The sequence below is a fragment of the Heterodontus francisci genome, chromosome 1 (genome assembly GCF_036365525.1).
Source record: "Heterodontus francisci isolate sHetFra1 chromosome 1, sHetFra1.hap1, whole genome shotgun sequence".
NCBI lineage: Eukaryota > Metazoa > Chordata > Chondrichthyes > Heterodontiformes > Heterodontidae > Heterodontus > Heterodontus francisci.
The window spans coordinates 259,464,924-259,481,541 of NC_090371.1; the positions used below are offsets into that span (position 1 = coordinate 259,464,924).

A 16,618-nucleotide genomic window follows, 5' to 3' on the forward strand; every position below is an offset into this window, starting at 1 on the left:
AAAAATTATTCTTAGTTTGGACAAGCTGCAAGTTACTTATTAGTGAAACGAAGGTCCTCAGTAGATGCCTTATAGAATTATACAGCACAGAACGAGCCCATTAGGACCCACCCCGGCTATTTAAATGAGCCACTGCGCTTAGACTTGCGGCGGCTCTTTGGAATGTGGCCCGCATGGCTTATAGAATTCAGCCCCAGATCATAACAACTGAGAAAAAAAACTCCTCACCTCCCCTTTGGCTCTTTTACCAATTACCTTAAATCTGTGTCTTCTGATTACTGACCCTCCTGCAGTGGAAACAGTTTCTTATTTTCTCTATCAAAATGCTTCATGATTTTGAACACCTCTATCATATCTCCCCTTAACCTTCTCTGCACTAAGAAAAATCCCAACTTCTCTTTTCTCTCTCTGCGTAACTTATCCCTGGTAACGCATACTAGTAAATCTCCTCTGCGCCTTCTCCAGGCCTTGACAGCCTTCCTAAAGTGTGGTCCCCAGGATTGGACAAATACTCCACCTGAGGCCTAACCAGTATTTTATAAAGGTTTAGCATAACTTCCTCGCTTTTAGTATGCCTCTATTTATAATGTCTAGGATCCCTTATGCCATTTTAACAGCCTTTAAGAATCCTTCCTGACACTACTGGGAACCTGAGATGGAGAAAGTTGCACAGCAAGGTGGCATGCGATAATTATTCAAGCCATGTTATTAATGTCACGCCTGTGTGTCTATTTTGCAGCTGGAATGAAATGATTCATGAAATTTACCTGCAAAGAATTAGATTGCAACTCCTGCTTTATCTGGAGGGGCTGGAGCTTCATTTTTTGATATAATTTTTCAACAATTATAATCATTATTGCAAGGAGACTCATGTTCAGCAGAAACACTGGGACAGACATGTTGGTCTGAATGGCCTGTTTCTGTACTGTATATTCTATGTAATATGTTTTATTTTATTATTCATTCATGGGATGTGAGCTTCGCTGGCTAGGCCAGCATTTATTGCCCTTGGGAAGGTGGTGGTGAGCCGCCTTCTTGAACCGCTGCAGTCCATGTGGGGTATGTACGCCCACAGTGCTATTAGGGAGTTCCAAAATTTTGACTCAGTGACAGTTAAGGAACAGCAATATAGTTCCAAGTCAGGATGGTGTGTGGCTTGGAGGGGAACTTGTGGTGGTGTGTGTTCCCATGCATCTGCTCCCCTGTCCTTCGAGGTGGTAGAGGTCGTGGGTTTGGAAGGTGCTGCCTAAAGAGTCTTGGTGCGTTGCTGCAGTGCATCTTGTAGATGGCACACACTGCTGCCACTGTGCATTGGTTGTGGAGGGAGTGAATATTTGTGAACGGGTGCCAATCAAGCAGGCTGCTTTGTCCTGGATGATGTTGAGCTTCTTGAATGTTGTTGGCGCTGGACCCATCCAGGCAAGTGAAGAGTATTCCATCAAACTTCTGACTTGTGCCTTGTAGATGGTGGACAGGCTTTGGGGTGTCAAGAGGTGAGTTACGCACCGCAGGATTCCTAGCCTCTGACCTGCTCTTGTAGCCATGGTATTTATATAGCTACTGCAGTTCAGTTTCTGATCAATGGTAACCCCCAGGATGTTGATACTGGGGGATTCAATGATTTAATGCCATTGAATGTCAAGGGGAGATGGTTTGATTCTCTCTTGTTTGAGATAGACATTGCCTGGCACCTGTGTGGCTCGAATGATACTCGTGAATGTATCTAGTCACCAACAAGCAAGTTGAAGGATCTCTTAGTGTGATTGCTCCTGGACTTGATGAAATCAACAACACATGAGTTCAAGATACATAGGATCGGTGGGCAGTCTCCCCAAGTGCTAATGTTGTCATATTTAGAGTCTGGGATCGGGACCCCCAATTAACCCCAATGTCCAGGCCCTTAGTTGGAACGTGATTTCCCAACATGAATGAAAGTATAAGACAGCAGGCAAGCTGGATCTCTTCCATGGTATGTTTCCAATGGCCTGTAACGTAATGTTTGTTCCCATGTCTCTAACCACACAGGTACATCCACTAAATATTATCTTCCCCAACTGTCTTACAATTGTTACAATGCTTTGATATTTTTGCAATGTTTTTCTCAATTGTCCACATACTTAGCTGAAGGTAATAATGATGTATCTAATGAAACACATATATAAGCCACCTCTGACAGATGTTCAACATTGTTTATTTTCTAGTGAAGACCACTTTAACCATGTGATCTAAATAGTTGCCAACAAAGATCAGTTCAATAGCAGCACCCAAATGCTTCATCACCTCCCAAAAAGCTCACATGTATGTAAACAGTAGACCATTGCATTTCAAAACTGTTAACATTTTCACACTTCGCTTCTCTTTATCATCATATTTTGTGTTTTATTTAATTTGTATGTGTTATTTATCTCATATTCCAAATGGTGACATTTCTCTCCTCACGAGCAAAAAAAAATGAGTATAAAGCAGACAAATACAACATTTTACTCAGGTCTATTTTCCTACTACAATTACTGAAGCATCAATTTCAGTCTGTTTCTTGGTCGTCAGTTCTGTTATGAGTTTAGTTTCTTTATTTTCTTACTGGCAAGCACAAACGAAAACTACAATTTATAACAACGCAAATGGAAGAGCGCAAAGGTAGAGGCCAACCTGTATTTAGCCGGAGGAATGAGGAAAGGGAAGAGAGCCCAGGACAGACCAGTGAGAATCTAGAGAACAAAACAGAAATGTGGAAGAATATTTGGAAGGTGTAAATGAATGGGGAAAGACAGAGAGAAAGAAATTGGGTCCGAATCCCAACTATCCACTCTTGTGAGCAGAACTACCTTCATAAATGTGTGCCGAAACAAATTACAAGTCACAGCCTTGAAATTATATTGAGAGATAATACTATATAAACACTTAATACATTTGTCTGAAATTTATCTAAGGCAATGGTTAAAAAAAATAGTTTGAGGTGTAAAACAGGCTGCTGATTTGCTGCCACCATGGATGATCAATGTCATCTCCAATCACTGATCAAAAAGGAAGGACTTTCCAATGAATCTGGTAAGTGTTTGTACAAGAGTATCTCTCTCAGTGCAGCTTGAATGTCACAGTGTTCCACTGGCAATATGTGCGCTTAGCAAGGAAACATAAAAGCCCTGAAATGCCGTGAGGCGTCTCCTGATAGGAGATGGCTGATTTCAGCCATTCATACATTTTTGGTTGAGCTCCCCGCAAGTTTCCTGCCAGAGTTATGGCGGCAGAACCAAGCCTACTCCCCTTCAGGGCAAAAAGTGCAATTTCTTCTGAAGTAAGCAATATTCCCAACATGAATTGAATTTGTAGTTAAAATTACCTCTTACCTTCCAGGAGCGGACCTGTGGGGAGAACGCAGAGAGCGGAGCCTATAAATTGAGCCCGAGGATCGAGGCCCAGTCTGTTACCTTCCAGGAGCGGAGAGGAGCTCTTCCAGTGTGCCGGAGTTTTGAAAAAAAAAGCCAACAGTGACGTCAGAGGAGATCTGCAAGGTGATTGGTTGGTGAGTCACTGCTGTTAGTGCATTTAAATATCTTAAAAAAAGGGGAAAGTTTATTTTTGTTGAAAAAAAAACCTCTGGTGATAAGGTGAGTACTACTGAAGTGTTTTATTTTAATTCAGTGTAGCTTATTAAGGACTTCAGATTGGAATGGGTAGAACACGGCCCCTAGTGTAATTAGTATTTTTTAATTCAGGGAGTAACTAATTAATCTAAGGGTAAGTCATGGCAGGAGAGCTCACACCTGTGATATGCTCATCCTGTGCTATGTGGGAAGTCAGGGACGCTTCCAGTGTCCCTGATGACCATGTGTGCAGGAAGTGTATCCATCTGCAGCTACTGACTACCCGCATTACGGAGCTGGAGCTGCGGGTGGATTCACTGTGGAGCATCGGCGATGCTGAGGACATCATGGATAGCATGTTTAGTGAGGTGGTCACACTGCAGGTAATGGCTGCACAGGCAGAAAAGAGATGGGTGACCACCAGATGGATTAGTAGGCGCAGGCAGGTAGTGCAGGAGTCCTCTGTGGCCATCCCCCTCTCAAACAGATATACCGCTTTGGATACTGTTGGGGGGATGACCTCCTAGGGGAAAGCAGCAACAGCCAAGTTCGTGGCACCATGGAGGGCTCTGCTGCACAGCAGGCAAGGAAAAGTGGTGGAAGAGCTATAGTGATAGGGGATTCTATCGTAAGGGGTGCAGATAGGCGTTTCTGTGGCAGCAAACGAGACTCCAGGATGGTATGTTGCCTCACTGGTGCTAGGGGCAAGGATGTCTCAGAGCGGCTGCAGGACATTCTGAAAGGGGAGGGTGAGCAGCCAGAGGTCGTGATCCATATTGGTACTAACGACATAGACAGGAAGAGAGATGAGGTCCTGCAAAGTGAATATAGGGAGTTAGGCAGAAGGTTAAAAAGCAGGACCTCCAGGGTTGTAACCAGGATTACTCCCTGTGCCATGTGCTAGTGAGGGTAGGGATAGCAGGATAAGGCAAATGAATGCGTGGCTGAAGAGTTGGTGCAGGCGGGAGGGCTTCAGCTACTTGGATCATTGTGATCTCTTCTGGTGCATAGGTGACCTGTACAAGAGGGATGGGTTGCATCTGAACTGGAAGGGGACCAATATCCTTGCGGGAAGGTTTGCTAGTGCTACTCGGGAGGGTTTAAACTAGTCTTGCAGGGGGGTGGGACCCAAAGTAGTAGTCTCTCAGATGAGATAGTTAAGGCAAATGTAGAGGTTAAAGCAAGCAAGTCCCGTAGGCAGGCTCGGCAGGGGCAGGACAGGGAACATGGAAGGTCTGGTAGACTAAACTGCATTTACTTTAATGCAAGAAGCCTTACAGGTAAGGCAGATAAGGATGGTTAAGAGCATGGATCGGTACATGGGATTGTGATATTATAGCTATTACGGAAACGTGGTTGAGGGATGGGCAGGACTGGCAGCTCAATGTTCCGGGGTACTGATGCTTCCGGCGTGACAGAGGTGGAGGTAAGAGAGGAGGGGGAGTTGCACTATTGATTAGGGAGGACATCAAGGCAGTACTTAGAGAGGATATCCCGGGGGGAACGTCCAGCGAGGCCATATGGGTAGAACTCAGAAATAAGAAAGGGGTGATCACTTTGATGGGATTATACTATAGGCCCCCAATAGTCAGAGGGAATTGGAGGAGCATATATGTAGGGAAATCACAGATAGGTGTAGGAATTATAGGATTGTAATAGTAGGTGATTTTAACTTCCCTAATATTGACTGGGACTGCCTTAGTGCTAAGGGATCAGATGAGGAAGAATCTGTTGAGTGTGTCCAGGATAGTTTTCTGAAGCAGTATGTGGATGGCCCTACTAGATAAGGGGCTACACTCGACCTCCTCTTAGGAAATGAGGCTGGGCAGGTGGCTGATGTGTCAGTGGGGGAGCACTTTGGGACAAGTAACCATAACTCTATTAGCTTCAAGATAGTTATGGAAAAGGATAGGACTGGTTCTCAGGTTGAAGTCCTAAATTGGGGGAAGGCTAATTTCGATGGCAAAAGACAGGAACTCTCAAAAGTTGAATGGGAGAGGCTGTTTACAGGTAAAGGGACGTCTGGCAAGTGGGAGGCTAAAAGTGAGATAGGAAGAGTCCAGGGCCGGCATGTTCCTGTTAGATGGAAGGGCAAGGCTGGCAAGTTTAGGGAATCTTGGTTGACGAGGGATATTGAGGGTCTGGTCAGGACAAAGAAGGAGGCATATGTCAGGTATAGGCAGCTGGGATCAAGCGAGTCCCTCGAGGAGTATAGGGGATGTAGGAGTACACTTAAGAAGGAAATTAGGAGGGCGAAAAGCGGCCATGAGATTTCCCTGACAGATAAGATAAAGGAGAGTCCTAAAAGATTCTATAAGGCAGCACAGTGATTAGCACCGCAGCCTCATAGCTCCAGCGACCCGGGTTCAGTTCTGGGTACTGCCTGTGCGGAGTTTACAAGTTCTCCCTGTGGGTGGGTTTCCGCCGGGTGCTCCGGTTTCCTCCCACAGCCAAAGACTTGCAGGTTGATAGGTAAATTGTCCATTGTAAATTGTGTAGGTAGGTGGTAGAATAATGGTGGCGATGTGGTAAAGAATATGGGATTAGTGTAGGATTAGTTTAAATGGGTGGTTGTTGGTCTGCACAGACTCGGTGGGCCAAAGGGCCTGTTTCAGTGTTGTATCTCTCTTTCTCTAAGTATATTAAGAGTAAAAGGGTATTTAGGGAGAGAGTAAGTTCCCTTTAGGATCAGTGTGGTAATCTATGTGTGGAGCCATGGGAAATGGGCGAGGTCTTAAATGAATTCTTCTCGATTGTATTTACCGTGGAGAAGGTCATGGAAGTTAGTGAGTTCAAAGGAGGGAACAGAAATATCCTGGAGCACATCAACATTACAAAGGAAGAGGTATTGGAGTTTTTGAAGTGTATTAAGGTAGATAAATCCCCAGGGCCTGACCAGGTGTATCCTAGGATGCTATGGGAAGCAAGGGAGGAGATTGCTGGGGCCCTGGCAGAGATTTTCGTATCATCGTTAGCCATGGGTGAGATACCGGAAGACTGGAGGATAGCTAATATTATGCCTTTATTTAAGAAGGGCAGCAGGGATAATCCAGGGAACTACAGGCCTTACATCAGTGGTGGGAAAGTTATTGGAAGGGATTCAGAGAGACAGGATGTATATGCATTTGGAAAGGCAAGGTCTGATTAAGGATAGTCAGCATGGCTTTGTGTGTGGGAAATCATGTCTCATGAATTTGATTGAGTTTTTTGAGGAGGTGACCAAGAGGATTGACGAGGGCAGGGCGATGGACATTGTCTACATGGACTTTAGCAAGGCCTTTAACAAGGTCCCGCATGGTAGGCTGGTCCAGAAGGTTCGAACACATGGGATCCAGGGTGACCTAGCCAATTGGATACAAAATTGGCTTGGTGATAGGAGGCAGAGGGTGGTAGTGGAGGGTTGTGTTTCAGATTGGAGGCCGGTGGTGTGCCGCAGGGATCAGTGCTGGGCCCTCTGTTATTTGTCATATATATTAATGACTTGGATGTGAATGTTGGGGGTATGATTAGTAAGTTTGCAGATGACACCAAAATTGGTGGTATAGTGGACAGTGAAGAAGGTTGTCTAAGGTTACAACAGGATATAGATAAAATGGGAAAGTGGGCAAGGGATTGGCAAATGGAATTTAACGCAGACAAGTGCGAAGTGATGCATTTTAGGAAATTAAACCAGGGCAGGACATATACAGTGAGTGGCAGGGCCTTGGGGAGTATTGTTGAGCAGAGAGACCTTGGGGTGCAAGTACATAGTTACCTGAAAGTGGCAACACAGGTAGACAGGGTGGTGAAGAAGGCGTATGGCATGCTTGCCTTCATCGGCCGAGACATTGAGTACAAGAGTTGGGACATCATGTTACAGTTGTACAAAACGTTGGTTAGGCCGCATTTGGAATACTGTGTGCAGTTCTGGTCGACACACTGCTGGAAAGATGTGATTAAGCTGGAGAGGGTACAGAAAAGATTCACAAGGATGTCGCCTGGTTTGGAGGGCTTGAGTTATAGAGATTGGATAGGCTGGGTCTGTTTTCCCTGGAGCGAAGGAGGCTGAGAGAGGACATGATAGAGGTATATAAAATGATGAGAGGCATAGATTGGGTAGATAGCCAGAGTCTGTTTCCCATGGTAGGGGTGACTAAAACTAGAGGGCATAGATTTAAGGTGAGAGGAAGGAAGTTTAAAGGGGATCAAAGGGGTACATTTTTCACACAAAGAATAGTGGGGATCTGGAATGAACTGCCTGAGGAGGTGGTGGAGGCAGGAACAGTAGCAACATTTAAGAGGCATCTGGACAGGTACATCTGGAGCAAGGCATAGAGGGATATGGAATTCATGCAAGCAAGTGGGATTAGTATAGATAGGCATTATGGTCGTCATGGACGCAGTGGCCGAAGGGCCTGTTTCTATGCCGTACGACTCTATGACTCTAAAATTGCCATCTGAAATACAGGAATCTTTAAAGTTTCCCTAAAGGCAAATCTTAGCAAAGAGATAGGTTCTGGCAATCACAGTAAATGATTGCAGCTGGTGTAATAGATATGATTCAGTGTTTAAATGAGGCACACCCAACCATATCTTTATAAGGCCTTTGCAGAAATACCAACAGTACGTGACCACAAAATACAATATCCTTGTTTACAAGCAGAAAAATAAGCACAGCCATATCTCCAGCACAACTGCATTACTTAATATACAAAGTAACTCTGACTTTGTGCTTCCAGACTAAAAAAATGGTTGGCTTGTACATTTACACACACTTGCTGAAAAAAAGATACTGCATTCATAAACACAAGCCTCTAGCTCATTATTAGAAAGACTACGTACATTACTTACAGAAAAAAAGGAAATACCTTGACCCTGAAATCCTAATGGAGATGGGGAAGGGGAGGGGATTTCTCCTGGTCTCTTGCCATAACTTTGGTGGATGATCCTCCTACCCCCAGAGAAATGGCAGAAACAATTGTATATGCTCTTTCTCTGCCAGTTATGCCAGTCTCACACCTGGCAAAAGACCAGGAGAATACCGCATCACAGATTTCAGAGGCACAGAATGTCCCAGAATTATTTTTTTGAAGTCTTGGGAAGAAATTAGGATTCCAGTGGATGCCTCTGTTGAAACGGTCAAACATTTCTTTGACATTTGCAGTCTCACAGTATTCATAACAAACAGCAGCAAGTCCCACCAGTGAAGCTAATCAGTCATCATGTTCTTCAGGTGGCACTACCTCCATAATGATCTGGACTGCCTTGGTCATTGACTCTGCAACAGAAAACAAAAGGTTACGAGCGTTTTTTCCACAGTTAGTCCTAGGAGGAATAAAAAGAAAAATGAAAAAAAAAAAGGTACTGTAAATCTGAAATAAATGGACAACATTTTGAAAATGGACAGCAGTCAGTATCTGCAGGAGAAAGATAGGTGGACGTTTCAGTTGTGAGCTTTCATAAGAAGGACTATACCTCAACCATTACTATATTTTGTTTCAAATTTCGACTAAACTGCTGTACATTCCCAGTGGTTTCTGTCTTTCTTCCAGAAATCTATTGACTAGAGGATATATTGACACATGTATGCCTGTCTATTAATACAATATTCTGCAAATTTCCACCTACAGTCATTCAGTGATACATTAAACAGAGATCAGTTGCCTCATTTTTGTTTGCACATTGGGTCTCATTAAGATGGGAATATAACTGCATTGAGGAATGCAGTATTTTTCCACTTTCATCCACAAATGTAACTAACTCCCAGATCAAAAAATGACAAGGATAAAATATAAGATTGATCCTTCACGCGGACCAACTGCACCAGAATGACACTTCCATTTCTTGTAGATTTGCCGCAAATTAATGCATATTATCAGGGATGAGCTCCAAAGGTACTGGCAATTGAAAGTAATCTGAATTGAAATGACATGGAGTAATTGGCAAATGTCTGAATTTTAGTCCAGTTCAGATGTTTGCACACTCTTACTTCTGTGGGTTTCTCTTGTAATAATTATAAGAAATTGAGTGCCAGTGAAGTGCTGTTTTTCTATTTTAATAAATTCTTACTATCTGGCTTAATTTTCTGGAATATCCATCAATCCAACGAGCCATCTTGCTTCTATCAATCCATTCAATTTCTCTGCCTATGTAAATTCCTGTCTATACTCCAATATATTTTAAATCCCCTGGGGGTTGAACGACTAAGGGGAAAGATTTCTTCTGTTTTGTCTTTGTATAAGAATCATAAATCCATTCAGATCCTCTTTAATGGAAATCTTTGTCATTAGTAATCCTAGTTTGAAAAGTACGCTACCAATTTTACCTATTCACTAATCTTGAAGGTGGGATGAAATTCTTGCAACTTTTATTTGATTTTTAGTCTTCAGGTAGAATCTTTCAAAAACTTCACTTGCATGCACAAGGAGAATAATATGACTTCTTTTTCCCTTCAGTCCAGCTAACAAATTCACTTACTATTTTGTTCCATACCTGGACAGATTGCTATTTTTTTACTGATGAATCATGGAATATTGTGATGAAACAAAATAACTTTAGCAATTGGGTGACGAACAATTTAGCTTAGAAAACCTACAATTGATGTTGTGATTCATATGTGTAGTATAAGGTTTGATGTTTGGGACCATGTGAATAACACCTCCCACTATGATAATGTAAGAGATCACATGAGAAAGAGACTTGAAGAGAAGAAGAAGCAGCATGGTATCAGAGGAGTTAGAGATGCTTAAGTAAAGTTGTATATAGTTCTGTAATAAGTAATAAACTAGTTATCGTTAAAACTTAGCAAAGACTCTGGCCGGAATTTTACGTCACCCCAACGAGCCAGACGGTGGCGTGGAGGGTGGTGTAAAATGGAGCGGGAGGCTCCAGGAGACTTTCCCGACCTGCTCCCACCTCCTTTACCTAGGGCGGGTGGGGCGAAAAATGGCCTGGCCTTCGCCTGCCTCCACACGGATTTTACACGTGGCAAGCGGGTGTTCTGGAGCTGGGAAAAAATGCCTGGGAAAAGCAGGTAGCTTCCAATCATCTCGGGGGTGGGGCGGGGGCCTGCTCATCGGGCACAGGGTGCCCGATGGAGGGACGGCCCCGCTACCCCAACCACCCCCAAGATCTAACACACCCCACTTCCCCCACAAACGATCACCCTTGCCTTGCCAGGGCCAGATCAATTTACCCCCGGCGAGGCAACCAAAACTTGCCTGCCTTCCCGGCTCCCAGGCATCTTCTATGCACACTGGGCTGCAGTCCCAGCAGTGGCAACCGCTCACGGTTGCGCTGCTGGGACTAAGAGCTGCCGGCCCGCTGATTGGCTGGCAGCTCATTGAGGCGGAACTTCCTCCCTCAAGCAGATGGAAGTCCTTTCTCAGAACAATTAAAGCCTGGGGACCGGTAAAATACGGAATGGATCCCCATGCGAGGCGGATCTGGGTTCGCCACTGACTTTTACGTCAGAGGCCGGCTCCCGTCCGCCCACCATAAAATTCCGGCTTCAATAATCTCTCCTAGCTAGACTAACCAAACATATAACAATATGCAGTCCATTAACAGTTTAGTATAATAATATGACTGAAGTTTCAAAATCTATGTTCCCTGATAGCAGATTCGCATCAGCGTATTGACAATGTTGGGATTCTCCAGTGGTCTAATAGCTATATGCCTATCCTAACATGTCTGGATAGAATTAAGAAAGGAGAGCAATCTAACTCTGTTTTGGGAATGCATTTTAGACCATTGAATAGCAGAAAAGAAATTGAGGGAGAAAATGCAGGCCGTTGTAATAATGGGGTACATTAACTAAAACTATCCTAAAATATCCTGGTACAAGACAAATGTTCATGGTAAAACTGAGGAGAGATGCTTAAAATACATCCAGAACTGTTTCCTTAAAAGTATCTTGCATTTGCAACAAGGACGGACGCAGTGCTAGATCTAGTTCTGGGTAATGAAGTAGGACTAGTTTGCAACTTGCAAGTAGGACGGCATGTGGAAAATGGTGACATACCCTAATCAGATTCATTTTGAAAATAAGAGTGGAGCTCAAGATAAACCTATACTGAAATGGCAGCTGAGCAATGCATTTGAGACTCAGAGGCTTAAAGGGAATACAACAAAATTAGAGAAATATAGGCTTTGTCTTTGATTGATTAGTGTAAAGCAGACAATATTGGATCAGCTGCCATTTTACGCCTCTCCCAATTTTTTATTTTTTATCTCATCTGTGTGACTGAGTTGAAAAAGTAACATGTGATAAATACAGAGGCGCTCAGAAGAAAACTGAATATGAGTAAAGCAGAAATATTAGGAAGGCTAGAAGGGAGTATGAAACAGCACTACAATTCAACATATAAAAGTTCTTGCGGTTTCCTTATAAGCTCATAAGAACTAAAAGAAAGGGTGAGAATATTTAAAGATGAAGTGACCATTTTGTATTGAGAGTGAGGTAATAGTGGAACTGGATCAGTTTTTACAGAGGAAAGTGAGAGTGGGACTGAGGAGGATGTCAAAGAGGCAGTACTGGAGATAACTATTCAAAAAGACACCGGGCTGAATTTTCAGTGGTTGGTGGGGGCGGGACCAGTGGCAAGTATGCCTGGAATTTCTTGCTGCTGGCCAGCGTGACAGTTTGCTGGCATGGTCCCACATCCGAGCCATTTTCAAATAAGCCAGGTCAGGGGTGAAATAGCTACACTCTTACAAGCGGTGGGTAGTCAATCAAGGCAATTAAGAGGCCTATTAAACACCCTCTCCTGCACCGACTAGAATTTTCCATTTGGCAGGTGGGACCCTGCCCCCTTACTGTGGCCAAAGCATGGCCAGTGAAAGAGGTGGCTGGCTGGTGGCAGACCAGGGCCAATGCACCAGAAACATTTAAACAATCACCCACAACCCCAGTGCCATGTCAAAAGATGGCCATAGCTGTGGTCGTAGCCTGCCCTATGGAAGGGTTTCTCCTCCACAATGGCAGTCCAGCAGCTGTAGACAATTACATTTTTAAATATTTTGGAAGTGCTGAGAGGGCTCTCTCTCTGTCTCCTTTACCTGCATCGGCAGGCTGCTGCTCTCTCAGTCCTGGAGGGTCTCCTATTGGCCCTCCAGCTTTGGGAGCCCGCCTGCCATCCTTAATTGGAAGTGAGCATGCCCTCTGGCCATTAATTAGCCATCCCTTTGTAAACCATTTACAAATTTGCGACATTCCAGATTATTGAAGAAACTGGAGAAGAGAAATTGAAGGCAACAACCATAATTTTACAAAAACCTTTGGAAACAAGGGGTTGAATTTTATTCTCCCGCCAGTGGAAGCCGCAGCAGGTGATAAAAATGGCGGCCCACATATGCAGGCAGTGCGCCGCCAATCCATCGTGTGTGCATACTCTGAGCAGTCTGCCCCCCCCCCCAACCCCCCCCAAACACATAGTGTGGGCAGGCTCTGTGATGCTGGCAATGGCATGAGCTGCCTCTGCGCAGGCACTGGTGCCATTTATAAAGGGCTGCACTGTTGGAGCCTGTACACCCACCCCGAGAAAACACTGAGAATTGTAGTTTGGTTCTTACACCGCCCCGCAATGCAAAAAGAAAAGGCTGTCCCGTTCCCCCTCCCCCACCAAATCACTTGTATTTCATGGGCTGAATTTTGTTGAGCTCCTGACATTGGGATCCATGGCTGGGGGTGGGGGGCGGTGGTGCTGGAAGATCGCTGAGGCAGCGGCCCACCAAGGAGCCTGACGCCAGGATTGCCGGGCCCAATTTTCCCAGTGGCGGCGAGGCTCCCTGGCAGCCCCCCACCACTCGGCGATGGGACCCAACTTTGAATATTTAGATAAAAGACATGAATATATTAACATACTTTTCACTTCGATCTTGCCGGCTGTCCGCGAGGCCTTGCGTGTGGCAGCCGGCACTCACGTGCCTTCACTTTCCTATCCAGGGAAAGCTGGTGCCACCGAGGTGGGGAAGGGGGGAGTTTAAGATTTTTAGTGCTGTTGGGGGGCAGGAAACGGGGTCAAGTCTGCATGTGAAGTGGAGGGGAGGGGGGAAGGGGTGACCTCTGCACCTTGTGCAATTGTAGGAGGAGGTCACATATTAAATACAGGTGTTTTGGCAGGGGGGGGGGTGGGGGATCAGGGCAGCCATTTATTTTCTTTTTATGGTGGTGGGCGGAGGGGGGACCAAATATCTGGGGGGGGGAGGTTGGAGGGGTACGGGCTTCAATAGTGCAGATCTGGCAGCTCTTTAAAAATAGCACCAGCACCTGTGCAGAGACAGATGACGTTGTTGCCAGCAGCGCAGAGCCAGCGCCCGGCATATGCAGGTGAGCCAACGCGCGCTAGAGCGCGGCAGCATGGCGGTGTGCGGCCCACACATGTGGGCCGCCATTTTCATTGCCTGCTGCTGCTTCCCGTGGCAGGAGAATAAAATTCAGCCCAATATGTGATGTTCCTGTCACAACTGCACAAAGTGCAGATGTCAAGCCTTGCCCCCCCACTCCCAGCTTCCCTGCACGACATATACAGATATACATATACTGGATGGGAAAGCGAAGGCGCGTGAGTGCGGCCGCCGCATGTGACACTGCGGACAGCCAGCAAGATCGCAGTGAAAGTTATGTTAATGTATTCATGTCCTTTATTTAAGTATTTAAAGTTGGGTCCTGTTGCCCAGCGGCAGGGGGTGGGGTCCCGCCACGGAGCCTCGTCACCGCCGGGATGATCGGGCCTGGCATTCCCAGCGTCGGGCTCTGTGGCGATCTTCCAGCTCCCCCTCTCCCACCATGGAGCCCGACGTTGGGACCTCAACAATATTCCGCCCACGAATTGTGCCAAACAACTAGAAGGTGACAACACCTGTGTTCAAAGAAAAGGAAAAATTTAATTATAGGCCAATTAATCTTACCTCAGTAGTGGATAAAAATTTACAGCCTGTAATGTGTCACAAAATAAGTAAGCACTTAGAAGAGCAGGATCAAATAAAGAACAGTTGGCATGAATTTGTAAGATATTTATCATGCTTGACTACTTTGATTTTTTGAGGACAAACAAAAAACAAGGGGAGATGAGGAGAAAATGTTTTTACTCAGTGATTGTTACGATCTGGAATGTTTGATCTGAAAGGGTGCTGCAAGCAGATCCAATAGTAACTTTCAAAAGAGAATTGGATATATACTAGAAAAGGAAAAAAAATCTGCAGGACTATATGGGGAAAAACCACCTGGCATAGGCATGATGGGCCAAATGGCCTCATTCTATGCTGTAAGATATTATGATTGTGTGATCACAGCATACATCGATAAAAGTAATTCAATATATCCTAATATATATGAATTTACCAAAGGTGTTTGATAAGGTTTTATATAAGAGACTTGTTCTATAAATTTAGGTGCATGGCATTAAAGAAAATGTAGCCAAATGGATAGAGGGATAGCTAGGTGATAGAAAGCAAAGGGTATATGTTCATGTTCTTCAGGTTGGTGAGATATAGATAATGGTGTGCTCCAAGGATCTGTGAAGGAACCCCTTTTGTTCTCCATTTAGAGAATGATTTTGATATAGGCACAATGGAAATAATATCAAAGTTCACTGATGATACCAAATCAAGCATCATGACAGTTTATGAGAAATAATGCAAAGATTATAGAAGGATATGGACGTTAGAATGGGAAGATTGGTGGAAGGTACAGTTCAATACAGCGAAATGTGAAGAAGTGCATTTCATGAAAAAGACAGTGAAAGGAAGTATACCTTAAGTGGTAAGACTCTTAAAATGGAGGAATACAGAGACATGAAAGTGATCTTTAAAGGTGTAAAAAGAATAAATGTGCTTTATTGGGCCATTATATATAAAAGCAAGGAATTGATGTTGAATCTGTAGAAGTCATTGGCCTGGATTTTCCTCTCAGCAGCGAAAGTACAGCTTTTGCTGTTCACCTTGAGTACAGTTACCCACAAAAGGCTTGTCAACAGAGAATTCTCATCATCCAGCATCTGTTTCAAAGCGGTACACTCTACAGGCGATCTACAGCATTTGTGAACAGGGCAAGGAACAGCGAGCACTTTGACTAATCAGATGGAAGAATCCTTACTGAGCCATGCAGAGTCTAAACCAGGAAGTATAAATTACATTTAATTCAAATACAGAATACAAAATACAGATGAGATTATCAGAGAGAGAAAAAGAGACAGACGGAAAAACTTAAACGTTATCGCCAACATTATTTTTTTCTCTGAGAGAATGAGATTCCACACTTGTAAAATTAATTTTTTCAGTGCCAGCAAGGATGTTCATCAATAATTATCATTTATTACACAATTAAAACTCCTTACTTCTAAATGTATGAGCTTAACTTTAGTCTGGAAACCATGGGTAGGTACGTGGTGGGTAAGTGCACACCATGTCCGGGATTTTGTGTGGCACCCTAAGACGGGGTTGAAGGTGGGGGGGCACGGAATATCGCGATGGATGGCGGAGGGCAATTAAGGGCCTCCTCCCACCACTGCTGGCATCTTACCAGCAGTGGGGGTGAGGGGGGAGTGGTGGTATGCCTCCGCCACGTGGGTAGGACGTCTTGTAGAACAAGGCACCCTGCCTGCAGGTTTGGGGGAGGATTGTCCCTCCTTTGTGGGCAATCTGTGGCCCATGGAGGACCCTCACTGGGAACCACTTTAGCCCCTCGGGATCCCCCTCCCCCTGGACGGCAACCTCCTCAACTTCACCCATCGCTGGGGCCTACCGGACTGGCCCCAGTGACCCCACCTCACCTATCACTGTCTGGGGTCCCAGTGCTGGCCCTGGGTCTGAGGACTCTGCAGTACAGGCAGTGGCCACCATTCCCAGTAGTACTATTGATCCTGCTGAGCTGCAAGCTCTTTGATTGGCCGGCAGCTCTTGGAGGCCGGATCCCCATCTTTACACAGACGGGTTCCCTGCTCCTGAAACTTTGATTGGAGGAAACCTGCTTTTTCGGCCCAGCGATGGGAGCCCCGCCTCCAACACAAAGTCTAGCTCCCTGACAATGATTTTAGTGCCAAGTCTATTGGTGA

At 44.9% G+C, this 16,618-nt stretch overlaps 1 protein-coding gene across 1 annotated transcript in view; it reads right to left on the reverse strand.

The window, feature by feature from the left end:
* Nucleotides 1-2,239: 2,239 nt before the first annotated feature.
* Nucleotides 2,240-16,618, reverse strand: part of LOC137375984 (cystine/glutamate transporter-like) — a 225,706-nt gene continuing 211,327 nt past the window's right edge. The window contains exon 12 of the mRNA XM_068043829.1: nucleotides 2,240-8,841. Coding sequence (XP_067899930.1) covers nucleotides 8,777-8,841 — 65 coding nt within the window. The 3' untranslated portion in view covers nucleotides 2,240-8,776. The remainder of the gene's footprint in view (nucleotides 8,842-16,618) is intronic.